The sequence below is a fragment of the Microcaecilia unicolor genome, chromosome 3 (assembly GCF_901765095.1).
Source record: "Microcaecilia unicolor chromosome 3, aMicUni1.1, whole genome shotgun sequence".
Lineage (NCBI taxonomy): Eukaryota > Metazoa > Chordata > Amphibia > Gymnophiona > Siphonopidae > Microcaecilia > Microcaecilia unicolor.
In genome coordinates, this window is record NC_044033.1 from 388,753,643 (window position 1) to 388,768,828 (window position 15,186).

Consider the following 15,186-nt stretch of genomic DNA (forward strand, 5'->3'; position numbering starts at 1 on the left):
GATGGAAAATAGAAAAATAAAACAATGTTATGTATATTTCATTTCTTAGAAAATTAGAACCTCCCTGCATTATATTTCTGTAAACCTCCTCTTCCCTGCCCAACACCCCAGGATCTTCCCCCACCCGCTCATGAGTTGTTGTTTTCTTCTGCTATCCCGTGGAATGCCCCTTTTTATATTTGCCTCAGACCATAACAGCCTGAAGTAGGCCAACTTTATTTTTGCTAACTGCTGAGAAGTTCCCAAGAAACCATACTTTGCTGTGTCTATGCCAGTGCCTTGGAACATGGCTAGTAGAACCAACCCAATGTTGGAGGATAACGTTCTTGGCCACTAATAATGCCAGTGGATTGGATCCTTATCAATACCCAACATTATCATTTATAGGACCATTTGATCGCTTGATTTACTAGTGTCTCTATAACATTAGGAACTGTGGTCCAGTATGGTTTCTGTTTCTTCTTTTTGTTCCATGATTTTGGTCTGCTCTTCATTTGACATAATAGAACTTCATTGGATTCTGTCCTAATGTTCATTATACCTGTAATTGACAGACTTGTAATTGTATGATATGTTTCCTGTGTTTGCTAATAAAGCTTGTTGAAGAAAAAGTGTCACAGCCTCACACCAAAGCTTTACTAATTAAGCTGAAAGTGTCTATGGATCAGAAGATGCTGTGTGTTATTTCTTCATTTGCACTGTGTGCTGTCATTTTTCCATTGGAGATAGTGGCCAAGTGGACATGAATCACAGGCAGCAGAAGGGTTGGGGAGTGTAGCTCTGTGCATGTGTAGGGGTGCCCACAAGCCTTATGCTTATTTGTCTTCTCTTCCAAAGCTACGTGAGAGAAAAAACAAAAACTGATGTGGACATGCGTGTGGGCGTGCACACAGGTACTGTGATTGGTGGAGTCCTGGGGCAGAAGCGCTGGCAGTATGATGTGTGGTCTACGGATGTCACATTGGCGAACAAAATGGAGGCAGGCGGGATCCCAGGGTAAGTACCTTGTGGATATATATAGACCTATTTATGTTTACTTGTCTTGTAAGCTGGAGTCTTGGGTTTGTTTCTCATGCTATAATAGATCATTGGGGTTAAGAGTGCAGTGCTGTGACAGAGGAACGGCTGCACTCTGTGTTGTGCTGTCCAGCAAAGATAATGCTTGCAAACAGTACTAACAAAGTGTCTGTGGTTTTGGAGGTCCTGTGTATTCAATGACACAGAGCAGTATCCAGCCGATATTCAAAAGCATTTAACTAGTAAGGATCAGCAGCGAGTGATAACTGGCTATCTCCTGCTGAATATTGCTGGTTATTGGATAGATGATTATATCGCATGATATAATCAGCTATCAACTGATTTTTAGCGTGGGTTTGGTTGCCATCTTTGGCCACGTGTTGTGAAAATGATTCTCCCCTCCGCCTGAGGGTCCTCGGGATCTCCCCTTCACCCTTGCTGCCCAACCTCCTGGTTCACTGCAGTCCACAGGGCAGGGCTCAAAGAAATCCACTTCAAAGCAAACTTGTTTTGCTTGGGATCCAACAGTCCAGCAGTGCAAAAAGACACAATACTTGAATCAACAAAAAACCTCACGATTCCCCCTGTTGCTCCTCTCAGGGGTACAAACACAGCAAAAAAAAAAAAAACAACTTTTAACTCCCAGGCTTCCAGCATCCAGCTGGGCTCATTTTAGACAGTTTTATAGCCCTGGGTCTTCTTTCTCCCCCCCTCTCCCTTGAGAGGGGGCAAAACACTGCAAGCAGTTCCAAAAAAACAAACAAACACAGTTCTTGAGGCTTCAGCACACAGCTCAAACCCCTTCAGCTTCTTTTAGCTTTTTTAGCCACAGTTCACACTCCACCTTCTTCCTGCTGGGCTCAGCCCACTCCGAGAAAATCTCTCATCCCTCTTCAACCAGAACTCTTTAAACTCAAAGTTCATTCACAGCCTGAGCTCTGGAAAATGAAAAGGCCCCACCCATCTGGGTCACTCTCTCTAAGCACTGACCCATCCTCCCACATGACCTTTCCTCTTTCCTCTCTTAGCCCAGTTACCATACCATGAAGCTACCTGGTCCCTTATTTTGTTACCTAAGGAGTGAGCCCAGGCTGAGAGGTCCTCGCTCTCCTCTCTTTCTCTCTGCCCAGCTTCTTGATACTCCATGGGCTCCCCGTCCCACCCACTTTGCAGCTGTTCCTCTTTCCCTTGATTACCCTGCAGGGGCACCACCCTTTCCTTGTTAGAGTTCTCCCCCTGTTCCTGCTGGGGAAGGTAATCTCTGTACCAGGCTTTGCCCCGAGGTTGCTGGGAAATGTAGTCTCTTCCTCTCCTCCATTTTACAGGGGTCACAAACCTTTCTCTGCTCTCTCTCGGGGGATGGAATGGAGGCAAGGCTCTGTTCTGCCTATGTCTGCTCGTGAGCCGCCTCCCTTCTTCCTCTTCCACTTCCATCTTATCTACCCCCAGGTCCTCTCCTTCACAGTGTATAGCTAGTACAGCTTTGGCCGGTTTGAATTTAGCCGACCAGCTCTGAATATCGGCTTGGCCAGTTAAGTTCAAACTGGCCAAAAATAACCCACATATTCAATGCTGGTTACCGGAAATGGCCCGGCATTGAATATTTGGCATTAGTGCCAACTGCGGGAGTTAGCCATTCTAACTCCTACGGTCTGAATATCAGCCCCAGCAAGACTAGGTGTCACACTACAGGAAGTGTTCTCCCTGTGATGTTATTTGCCAGGGGCTACCTGACCATTAGGCCACCTGAGCCGGGGGCCTCAGGCAGCACTATTCAGGACCAGCATCGCCCCAGTGTTACCTGGCAGCAGCAGTATCTCCCGGCATTACCCAGCAGCGGCAGCGATTCCCATGCACTGTTCTGCCGATGACACCTGCCTCCTCCCTTTACTGCAGCCACCTTTCTGATATAACTTCTTGTTTTCTCAGAGGCTCAGGCAGCCGAAGTAAAGGGAAGAGGCGGATGCCAGCGGCAGGGCAGCATATAGGAATCGCTGCAGCTGCTGGGTAATGCAGCAAAGGGGAGATACTAGGTGCCAGTGGCAGGTAGGAAGGGGGCAGCATCTTTGCCTGGGGGGGGGGGGCGGCATCCTAGCTCCTCCTCAGGCAACATCTTGCCTTGGGCCAGCCCTGCTATTTGCATATTGGTCCCCATGGCATTCTTTTGCAAGCACTGGTCTAGAGGTCTAGATACCCACCTACATTCCACACTCTCTCGTTGGTCATTCACTGCAACTTTAGAAAAATCTGATCATCAGAGCTCAATTCAACTTGCACTGTGTTCATGAAGTCCAAGGGGGCAAATCTAAAAGTGGGTACCTCCATTTAGGTGCCACTATGATGTGTGGTGAGAGCCTAGTCTATAACAGCGGCATCTGGGTACCCAGTGTCCGTAATAGAATACTAGCATAACCTGATATCAGTGTGTCTTTCATTTACTGTAAGTGTCCACAGCTATACCAGCCATAGACCTGGCATAACTGCAAGTATGTAAATGTGGAAGGGGCCCATGTTACTTACAGTTTTCTGTAAGTTACATACCAGTGTCCCACCGATGCATCATTTATGTGCTATGCCACATAGGCACCCTGTTGACACGTTCACAGGTAATTGCAACCTTATGTGCATAAGTGATAATATTCTATACATTTACGCATGAAAGGAGCTTGTAAGTGGGTGGACCTAATTTATAGAATTGTCCTGCAGTCCTCTATTTTTCTTAGTTCCTTGCTAAGCTCTGCTTCTGCCAGAATAGCTGTGTAATGATGTTGGGAAGAGAAGGTAAAGGGCTGAAGAACCAGTGCCAGCTCATGGAGGCCTTTACACAGGCTATTAGATTGAGTTGGTCATAAGGGTAGCCCAAGCTTTACTGTACACACTGGACAAAGTTCATGTAGTGCAGAACGGTTTAATTGAGTGTGGAGTGCTGCAGGGACCTGTCCTGGGACCAGTGCTATTTAACATATTTATAAATGATCTGGCAAACGGATCAACGAGTGAGGTGATTAAATTTGTAGATGACAGAAAACTATTCAAAGTTGCCAAAACACATGCAGATTGTGAAAAATTGCAGGAAAACCTTAGGAAACTGGAAGACTGGGTATCCAAATGGCAGATGAAATTTAATGTACATTGGGAAGAATAATCAAATCATAATTACCTGATGCTAGGGTCCAACTTAGGAGTCAGCATTCAAGAAAAAGATCTGGGTGTCATTGTAGACAATATGCTGAAATCTTCTGCCCAGTGTGCGGCGGCAGCCAAAAAAGCAAACAGGATGCTAGGAATTATTAGGAAAGGGATGCAAAATAAGACCAAGAATATTATAATGCCTCTGTATTACTCCATGGTGCGACCTCACCTTGAATATTGCATTCAATTCTGGACACAGTATCTCGAAAAAGATATAGCGGAATTAGAGTCAGCCACACTACCCTGACTGCACCGGCTCCTCAGATGAAGATATAGCGGAATTAGAAAAGGTTCAAAGAAGAGCGACCAAAGTGATAAAGGAGATGGAACTCCTCTCATATGAGGAAAGGTTAAAGAGGTTAGGGCTCTTCAGCTTGGAAAAGAGATGGCTGAGGGGGGATATGATTAAGGTCTATAAAATCCTGATTGGTGTATAATGGGTGGTAGTGAATCAATTTCTCACTCTTTCAAAAAGTACAAAAAGACCAGGGGACATTCAATGAAATTACATGGAAATACTTTTAAAACAAATAGAAGGAAATATTTTTTCACTCAAAGAATAGTTAAGCTCTGGAACTCGCTGCCAGATGTGGTAACAGCGGGTAGCGTATCTGGGTTTAAAAAAGGTTTGGACAAATTCCTGGAGGAAATGTTCATAGTCTGTTATTGAGATGGACAAGGGGGAAGCCACTGCTTTCCCCAGGATTGGTAGCATGGAGTGCTCCTACTAATTCAATAGGATTCCATATAAACAAAAACCCCCAAAATGCACTGACTGAAAAACAGTGATCAAAAAATAATAAAATAATGTCCATACATTTAAACAAAGTACCAGAAATTTCAAGAGCAGAAAGAAGTGAACTTATCTTAGCTCATAGTCTGTCGCTATTTCACTAACTGTTCAAGATGTCCAACATGGGATTTTTGTTGGACGTCTCAAACAGTTAGTGAAAAAGCAACAGAATATGAGCTAAGGGTCCTTTTACTAAGGTGCGCCCAAAAGTGGCCTACACTAGTGTAAGCGCGTGTTTTGGACGCTCGCTGGTCCATTTTCTCAGCACGCCTGGAAAAAAGATATTTTTTTAATGTGCCAGAAAACGGACGTGGGGCAAAATGAAAACCAGCGCGCGTCCCCTTACTGCCACCCATTGACTTAGCGGTAAGGTCTCTGGGCGGTAAGCGTCATAAGTACATAAGTAGTGCCATACTGGGAAAGACCAAAGGTCCATCTAGCCCAGCATCCTGTCACCGACAGTGGCCAATCCAGGTCAAGGGCACCTGGCACGCTCCCCAAACGTAAAAACATTCCAGACAAGTTGTACCTAAAAATGAGGAATTTTTCCAGTCCATTTAATAGCGGTCTATGGACTTGTCCTTTAGGAATCTATCTAACCCCTTTTTAAACTCCGTCAAGCTAACCGCCCGTACCACGTTCTCCGGCAATGAATTCCAGAGTCTAATTACACGTTGGGTGAAGAAAAATTTTCTCCGATTCGTTTTAAATTTACCACACTGTAGCTTCAACTCATGCCCTCTAGTCCTAGTATTTTTGGATAGCGTGAACAGTCGCTTCACATCCACCCGATCCATTCCACTCATTATTTTATACACTTCTATCATATCTCCCCTCAGCCGTCTCTTCTCCAAGCTGAAAAGCCCTAGCCTTCTCAGCCTCTCTTCATAGGAAAGTCGTCCCATCCCCACTATCATTTTCGTCGCCCTTCGCTGTACCTTTTCCAATTCTACTATATCTTTTTGAGATACGGAGACCAGTACTGAACACAATACTCCAGGTGCGGTCGCACCATGGAGCGATACAACGGCATTATAACATCCGCACACCTGGACTCCATACCCTTCTTAATAACACCCAACATTCTATTCGCTTTCCTAGCCGCAGCAGCACACTGAGCAGAAGGTTTCAGCGTATCATCGACGACGACACCCAGATCCCTTTCTTGATCCGTAACTCCTAACGCGGAACCTTGCAAGACGTAGCTATAATTCGGGTTCCTCTTACCCACATGCATCACTTTGCACTTGTCAACATTGAACTTCATCTGCCACTTGCACGCCCATTCTCCCAGTCTCGCAAGGTCCTCCTGTAATCGTTCACATTCCTCCTGCGACTTGACGACCCTGAATAATTTTGTGTCATCGGCGAATTTAATTACCTCACTAGTTATTCCCATCTCTAGGTCATTTATAAATACATTAAAAAGCAACGGACCCAGCACAGACCCCTGCGGGACCCCACTAACTACCCTCCTCCACTGAGAATACTGGCCACGCAATCCTACTCTCTGCTTCCTATCTTTCAACCAGTTCTTAATCCATAATAATACCCTACCTCCGATTCCATGACTCTGCAATTTCTTCAGGAGTCTTTCGTGCGGCACTTTGTCAAACGCCTTCTGAAAATCCAGATATACAATATCAACCGGCTCCCCATTGTCCACATGTTTGCTTACCCCCTCAAAAAAATGCATTAGATTGGTGAGGCAAGACTTCCCTTCACTAAATCCGTGCTGACTTTGTCTCATCAGTCCATGTTTTTGTATATGCTCTGCAATTTTATTCTTAATAATAGCCTCCACCATCTTGCCCGGCACCGACGTCAGACTCACCGGTCTATAATTTCCCGGATCTCCTCTGGAACCCTTCTTAAAAATCGGAGTAACATTGGCTACCCTCCAGTCTTCCGGTATTACACTCGATTTTAGGGACAGATTGCATATTTCTAACAGTAGCTCCGCAAGTTCATTTTTTAGTTCTATTAATACTCTGGGATGAATACCATCAGGTCCCGGTGATTTACTACTCTTCAGCTTGCTGAACTGACCCATTACATCCTCCAAGGTTACAGAGAATTTGTTTAGTTTCTCCGATTCCCCCGCTTCAAATATTCTTTCCGGCACCGGTGTCCCCCCCAAATCCTCCTCGGTGAAGACCGAAGCAAAGAATTCGTTTAATTTCTCCGTCAGCGTGCATCAACTGCCGATTACCACCAGGTAAGCACCACGCGGTAGAAAATAGAGTATATTTTCTACCCCATGTTTTGGGCATGCGGCAAAAATGAAATTACCGCCCAGGACATGCGGTAGCTGGGCAGTAGCGCCAATTTGACACATGTTGGATGCACGTAGGCGCCTACACGCCTTTGTAAAAGGGCTCCTAACACACCAGTTCTGCAGCTGACATAAGTATTCGCACTCAAATGCTAAGTGTGCATTTAGCTGGTTACACTAGCATTCTATTCAAGAAAGAGGGTACCTACTTTTCTTTACATAAGTACATAAGTGTAAGTACATACGTGTTATGTATACTAGGACAGACTAAAGGTCCATCAATCTAGGCTCCCTCTTATAGAATTGCCCCCCAAATGTGCATGTTATTTTCTTTGATTTTTAATTAGTATTTTCTTTCCTTTTGTCCTTTATTTGATCTTGTTAGAAAATGTGAAAATCCTAAAAGTTTATTAAAAATCAAAAAAGCTTTCTCATTGGGCAAAAGTCCCGTAGTGCAGGTTTGCAGAAGATTTTGTTTGCACACTATTTTCTGTGGATATCTTCCCTTTCCAGAAATATCATAGAATTAAAGCGTTGACCGAAAAGATGAATTATTTCAAAATTGTACAAGTTGCACAGGTTTTTCTTTTCACCTTTTTTGCTTTACTTTTGGTTAAAACTTAAATAGAGTTCAGGGTGCTTAAATTAAAAAAATAATGATCTTTTCCAGAAGTCCGAATTTTTCATTTATGTTCTCCTGCAGGCGAGTACATATCTCCCAGAGCACCTATAACTGCCTGAAGGGGGAGTTTGAAGTGGAGCCTGGAGAGGGGGGAACCAGATGTGACTACCTGAGAGATAAGGGAATCATCACATACCTTATACAGAAGGAGAAGCAGCCCCCGCCCATCAATAAGAATGGCATCAACGGCGTGGTGAGTTTCTAACAGCACAAATACACATATTGTCATGGAAAGCATTTTGGTAAGATAAAGGATGCCTATGGAATATGAAAATAAATGCAATAAATTCAGAAACACGTATGCAGAGAGGGCAAAGTCAAGAGGATGGGTATAATGTTTAGCTTGATGGACATGATCTCAAAGGAAAGTGTATATGAGATGCTGGCAAATGGAAGATCCATGCTAGAAGAACTAAATTACACTGGCTTCCCATCAAAGCGAGAATCACTTTCAAATTATGTACCTGTTTCAAACACTAAATGGCACAGTTCCAGACTATATGGTACCACTAATAAACTTACCTCAAAGAAACACTAAATATGAGGCAAGAAACTATCTCAGACTACACCTCCCAAATTGCAAAAAAAGTGATCTACAAAACTGTCCACTCTGCAGACTTCACTTACCTAGGAACCAAATGGTGGAACTTCTTACCACCCAAAATAAGAAATATACAGAAATATACTAGATTCCACAAAATCCTCAAATCATTCCTATTCAAACAAACCCCCAAAGAACAACCATATCTCAAACAACTAATTATTACCTGAATTGGTTATTACTCTATTTACCATTAACTTTCTCTTTACTTCATGTACAATTTCTCATTCATAATAGATTTTCTAAATGTTAAACATCCATAGCTATCCCAGTATGTTTACGATACTGTATTGTAAAATTGGATTCTTATAACAATTTACTTTCTTATGTATTATTCTTTGTTATGTATCCTATACTGTTTATTGTAAACTTGTTTGGGATAATGTGGGATATAAACGTCACAAATAAATAAATAAATAAAGTGGGATTTGCCAGCATGTGCTCAGAGAATCATGAGTCAAGTTAGCTAACATAGTACTGGAGAGTATCACAAAGGAAAGCAGAGAGCAGACTGAAAAATAGTCGAAATCTGGGTTTGAAGGGCAGATGAGATCTTTCACTTTGAAAGGTTAGAGCTGGGCTCATTAGTCTGAGGAATGAGCTAGTGTGAGCCAGAAAGAGGATAAATATTGTTCTTATGATTATGTATACGAGGCAGGGACATAGGGTAGGGGAATTTACAGGAATATGGGGGAAAGGAAAGGGATCTAATTGATTGTACGGGGTGAGCCCATTAAGGATACCCTGGACTGATTGCCCATGTGCTGTTGAGAGAAGTTGTGTTGTTGTAAAAGAACTATAAAAATAAAGTGATAAACCATGGAGAAAAGCTGAGCTCACAGAGTGGTGCATCCTGAAGGCGGTACTTGATGATTGGTGTTGCTGTCTCTTTCTGAGTTGGTGCCTCATGCCCTGTCTCTCATCACATTCAGATTCTATCTAAAAACTAACCTACTCTGAGGCTGCTTTAAAACTTTAAATCCTGATTGTCTCTGATAATAGCCTTAGAGACTCTTTTACTAAGGCGCGCTAATGTTTTTAGTGTGTGCTAATATTTAGGGTGCGCTACACATTAGAGATGTCCATTTATTCCTATGGACGTTTCTAACATCTAGCGTGCCCTAAATATTAGCATGCGCTAAAAACGCTAGCGCGCCTTAGTAAAAGAGGCCCTTAATGATTTGCTTCATGTTTACTGTAATTAATTTGCTTCAACTCTGCGTATCTGTATAATATTGAGTACATCCAGTAGCACTAAAGAAATGATACGTTGTAGTAGTCAATTAAAATTTTACAAATAACCAGCAAGCTCCAGGGCTCCATTTCACCTGTAATAAAACAGCAAACTCAAAGCCATAGGATTCCATTTATCACCACCCTCTGTCATCTGTCAGTCAACCAGTTTCCAATCCAGTTCACTACTTTTGATCCTAACTTCATCCCGCATAGTTTATTCATGATCCTCCTGTGAGAAACCATATCGAAGGCTTTGCTGAAATCCAAGTAAACCACATCTAACATGTTTCCATTAGCCAGCTCTCTTGTCACACGGTCAAAGAAATCAATCAGATTAATTTCACAGGATTTTCCTTTGGTACAACTATGCTGCCTCAGACCCTGCAACCCGTTGGATTCCAGGAAGTTCACTATCCTTTCCTTCAGCACTGTCTCTAAAAGTTTTCCAACCACTGAACCAAAGCTTAACAGCCTAGAGCGGTGATGGCGAACCTATGGCACGTGTGGCAGAGAGGGCACGCGCGCCGCTGGTCGCCTCACCCCATTCCAGCCCTCCCTCCCACCCACCCACCCAGCGTCAAGCATTCCTTCATCCCTCCCTCCCACCCGGCACCAGCCCGCCCGGCCTCCCTCCCTCCCTCTGAGCAGAAAATTTAAGTCTTCCCTTGTCGCTGTTAAAGCCGTGTCAGTAGTAGCGGTGAAAGCGTGCTGCTGGTTTGGCGCACCTTCAGCCTTCCGTCTCTCAAACTCTGGTCCCGCCCTCATTTCCTGTTAGGGCGGGACCAGAGTTTGAGAGACGGAAGGCTGAAGACGTGCCGAACCAGCAGCATGCTTTCACCGCTACTACTGACACGGCTTTAACAGCGACAAGGGAAGACTTAAATTTTCTGCTCGGAGGGAGGGAGGGAGGCCGGGCGGGCTGGTGCCGGGTGGGAGGGAGGGACGAAGGAATGCTTGACACCGGGTGGGTGGGTGGGAGGGAGGGTGGTCTGGTGCCTGCTGCCGGGTGGGTGGGAGGTCGGCCTGGTGCCTGATGCCGGGTGGTCTTGTGCCTGCTGCCGGGTGGGTGGGAGGTCGGCCTGGTGCTGGGTGGGAGGTCTGGTGGTGGGTGGCAAGGAGGCCTGGTGCCGGGTGGCCTGGTGCTTGGGTGGGAGTGAGGCAGGCCTGGTGCTTGGGTGGGAGTGCTGGGTGGGTGGATGGCCTGGTGCTGGGTGGGAGTGCGGCAGGCCTGGTGCTTGGGTGGGAGTGCTGGGTGGGTGGATGGCCTGGTGCTGGGTGGGTGGCCTGGTGCTGGAAGGGAGGGAGGTCGGCCTGGTGCTGGGTTGGAGGTCTGGTGGGTGGCTGGGTGGCCTGGTGCTGGTTGGCCTGGTGCTTGGGTGGGAGTGTGGCAGGCCTGGTGCTTGGGTGGGAGTGCTGGGTGGGTGGATGGCCTGGTGCTGAGTGGGAGTGTGGCAGGCCTGGTGCTTGGGTGGGAGTGCTGGGTGGGTGGATGGCCTGGTGCTGAGTGGGAGTGTGGCAGGCCTGGTGCTTGGGTGGGAGTGCTGGGTGGGTGGATGGCCTGGTGCTGGGTGGGTGGCCTGGTGCTGGGTGGGTAGGGTTACCATATGGCTCCAGAAAAAGGAGGACGGATTGAGCCAGCTGGGTTTTACTTCCATTGCTTTAAGCAATGGAAGTAAAACCCGGATGGCTCAATCCGTCCTTCTTTTTCTGGAGCCATATGGTAATCCTAGTGCGGCAGGCCTGGTGCTTGGGTGGGAGTGCTGGGTGGGTGGATGGCCTGGTGCTGGCCTGGTGCTGGGTGGGTGGCCTGGTGCTGGGAGGGAGGGAGAGAGGCCTGGTGCTGGGTGGGTGGCAGAGAGGCCTGGTGCTGGGTGGCAGGCCTGATGCTGAGTGGCCTTGGTGGGTGTCCTGGTGCTGGGTGGGAGGTAGGGAGGCCTGGTGCTGGGTGGGTGGGAGGCCTGGTGCTGGGACCCTGGTGCTGGGTGGGAGGGAGGCCTGCCTGCCTGGTGCTGGGTGGGAGGGAGGCCTGCTGCTGGGAGGGCAGGGGGGAGAGGAGGGTGGCTGGACATGGGTGGCTGGAGGGGAGGGCAGGGGGAGAGGAGGGTGGCTGGAGGGGAGGGCAGGGGAGAGAGGACGGTGGCTGGACATGGGCGGCTGGAGGGGAGAGGAGGGTGGCTGGAGGGGAGAGGATTGCTGGACATGGATAGAGGGCAAGAAATGAAGAAGAAAGGAGGAAAGTAAAGAAATAATTGGAAAGGAAGCCCTGGAAACGGAGTTAAGAGAACAGATAGAGAGCAACAGAATCAGCGACTAGGACCAATATGGATAGAAAAACAAAATCACCATACAACAAAGGTAGAAAAAATCATTTTATCTTCATTTTAGTGTTTGGAATATGTCCAATTTGAGAATTTAAATCTGCTGTCTTATTTTGCACTGGGAATACTGGAGCTGTAACAACTTACAGAAATGATTTATAATGAAAGAAAATCATGTTATTTTTTTTCTCCTATACTAATATAATATTTTCAATGATGTCTGTTTATATGCACCATGGCTGGTGTAAGGGGGTGTGGCTATCATAGGGGTGAAGTCATATGTGGTGACCCCGCCCTTAATGAGTACTGGCACTTCGCGATAAATAATTAGATTTTGGGTTGCTGTTTGGGCACTCGGTCTCTGAAAGGTTCGCCATCATTGGCCTAGAGTTTCCCAGTTCTTCCTTGTGTTCACTTTTGTGAAGCAGGACCTCATCTGCTTGTCTCCAGTCTCATGGAATATCTGTCATCTCCATTAAATAAATACTTAAAAGGTCCTGCCAGGATTTCTCTAAGTTCCCTCTATATTCCTGGATGTATCCCATCTGGTCTATGACTTTGTCTACCTTCAGTGTTTCAAGTAGTTCATACACTTTCTTCCATGAAAAGTGTGATATCTATTCGATTCCTATACATACTCTTAGCAGCCAACTGAAATCCTTCTCCAGGATTTTCCTCTGTGAACACAGAACAGAAGTATTTGTTTAGCACATCCACTTTTTCCTCATCACTTTCCACATAGTGATGGTCTGTAGCGTTCACTCTTACAATTCCATTTCTAACCTTCCTCCTTTCTCTGACATATCTGAAAAAAATTCTTGTCACCCCTTTTAACATATCTAGCCATTTTTTTATAACTGTATTTCCCTCTTCACTTCTTTGAGTTTTACCTGGTAATCTTGTCTGTGTTTCTCTTGTTATGTTCCTTTTGCATTTCTTGAATGCTGCATCTTTTGCCTTTATTTTTTTCAGCCACTTGTTTGGAAAACCATATAGGTTTCCTTTTTCTTTTGGTTTTGTTTACTTTCCTTACATAGATCTGTCACCATATTAACTCCTTTCAGCTTGGACCATTGCCCTTCCACTTCTCCTATGTCTATTTATTCTGACAGCTTTTTTTTCACGTCCCCCCCTCCCCCACCCTCCAGTTTGCTAAAGTCAGCATGTTTGAATTTTGTGTGTCTACACTCAGTGTTAGCTCTTATATCAAACCATATTGTGCCTCAGGATTTGGTAAGGAGGCCAATTCTCTTTAGTATATTTGTGAGTGACATTGCTGAAGGGTTAAAGGAAAAGGTTTGCCTTTTTGTGGATGGCATGAACATTACCAACAGAGTGGAGATACCCTGGAGGGAGCAGAAAACATGAGAAGAGATCTACAGCAATTTAGAAGAATGGACTAATGTTTGGCAGTTAAAATTTAATATGAAGAAGTGCAGAGACAGAGTGATGCACTTGGATTGCATCATTATTGTCTAGGTGGGCACCCACCTGGACATTAAACACTTTCTCCATTTGTGAGCACTAGATCCAACGTCAACCCATCCCTCATGGGTTCCATCATTATTTGTCTGAGCAGAGCACTATGGTAAGCATCCACAATCTCTTTGCTTCTTTCTCATTCTGCAGATGAGAAGTTCCAGTCCACATCATGCAAGTTGAAATCTCCAAGCAGCAGTACCTCCCCTTTGATTCCCAGCTTATGAATATCTTTGTCCAGTTTCTCTATTTGCGCCGGAGGTCTGTAGACGACACTCATGTAGATGTGGAGGGACATTTTTGAACGGGGATGACCATCTCTAAGGGCGCCCAACTCTAAGGATGATGCTGTGAAGGGGCGGGGCAACGCTATTATCGAAACAAGATGGACGTCCATCTTTTGTTTCGATAATACGGTCAGGGACGCCCAAATCTTGACATTTAGGTCGACCTTAGAGATGGTCGTCCTCGGTTTTCGGTAATAATGGAAACCAAAGACGTCTATTTCAAAAACGTCCAAATCCAAGCCCTTTGGTCGTGGGAGGAGCCAGGATTTGTAGTGCACTGGTCCCCCTCACATGCCAGGACACCAACCGGGCACCCTAGGGGGCACTGCAGTGGACTTCAGAAATTGCTCCCAGGTGCATAGCTCCCTTGCCTTGGGTGCTGAGCCCCCCAACCCCCCCCCCCCCCCAGGTCTGCCTGCCTGAAGTACACTGCACCCACTACAACTGCTCCAGGGACCTGTATACTTCTGCGATGGACCTGAGTATGGCATTTGAGGCTGGCATAGAGGCTGGCAAAAAAGTATTTTTAAACTTGTTTTTTATGGTGGGAGGGGGTTAGTGACCACTGGGGGAGTAAAGGGAGGTCATCCCCGATTCCCTCCGGTGCTCATCTAGTCAGTTGGGGCACCTTTTTGAGGCTTGGTCGTGAAAAAAAAATGGACCAAGTAAAGTCGGCCAAGTGCTCATCAGGGACGCCCTTCTTTTTTCTATTATCAGCCGAGGACAACCATCTCCTAATCACGCCCCAGTCCTGCCTTTGCTACCCTGCCGACACGCCCCCGTGAACTTTGGTCGTTCCTGTGACGGAAAGCAGTCGAGGGTGTCAAAAAATTGGCTTTCGATTATGTCGATTTGGATGACCTTGCGGGAAAGACGCCCATCTCCCAATTTGTGTCGAAAGATGGGCATCCTTCTCTTTCGAAAATAAGCGTGATAGATTTAATCTTCTCTTTCCAGGACAATCCATATTGCTTCTTCCTTTCTCCAGGTCCTCTGCATTTTAGCCACTTTAATAGTGTTCTTCACATAAAGCGCCACTCTTCCACCCCTATGGGCTTCCTTATCCTTCCTAAGAAAGATTATAGCCAAGTATTGTTGCATAATCATTGAGCCATGACTCTGTGATAGCAATAATATTTAAATCCGCTTCAAACATCAGAGTTTGCAAATAAAACATAGGAATTTATAATTCACATGTGGAGGGGGCTGTTTTGAAGGCCATTTTCCCAAGTAAATTGGACTGTCTGAAATTCTCTTCCCAACTAAAAGCATATGTGTAATTTTATCCAGACTGAGGGAAGGCATT

General features: G+C 45.6%; 1 protein-coding gene across 1 annotated transcript in view; it reads left to right on the forward strand.

Annotated features, from left to right (window-relative positions):
• Positions 1 to 15,186, forward strand: part of ADCY3 (adenylate cyclase 3) — a 343,482-nt gene that overhangs the window by 228,060 nt on the left and 100,236 nt on the right. The window contains exons 6-7 of the mRNA XM_030198682.1: positions 838 to 996; positions 7,981 to 8,152. Coding sequence (XP_030054542.1) covers positions 838 to 996; positions 7,981 to 8,152 — 331 coding nt within the window. The remainder of the gene's footprint in view (positions 1 to 837; positions 997 to 7,980; positions 8,153 to 15,186) is intronic.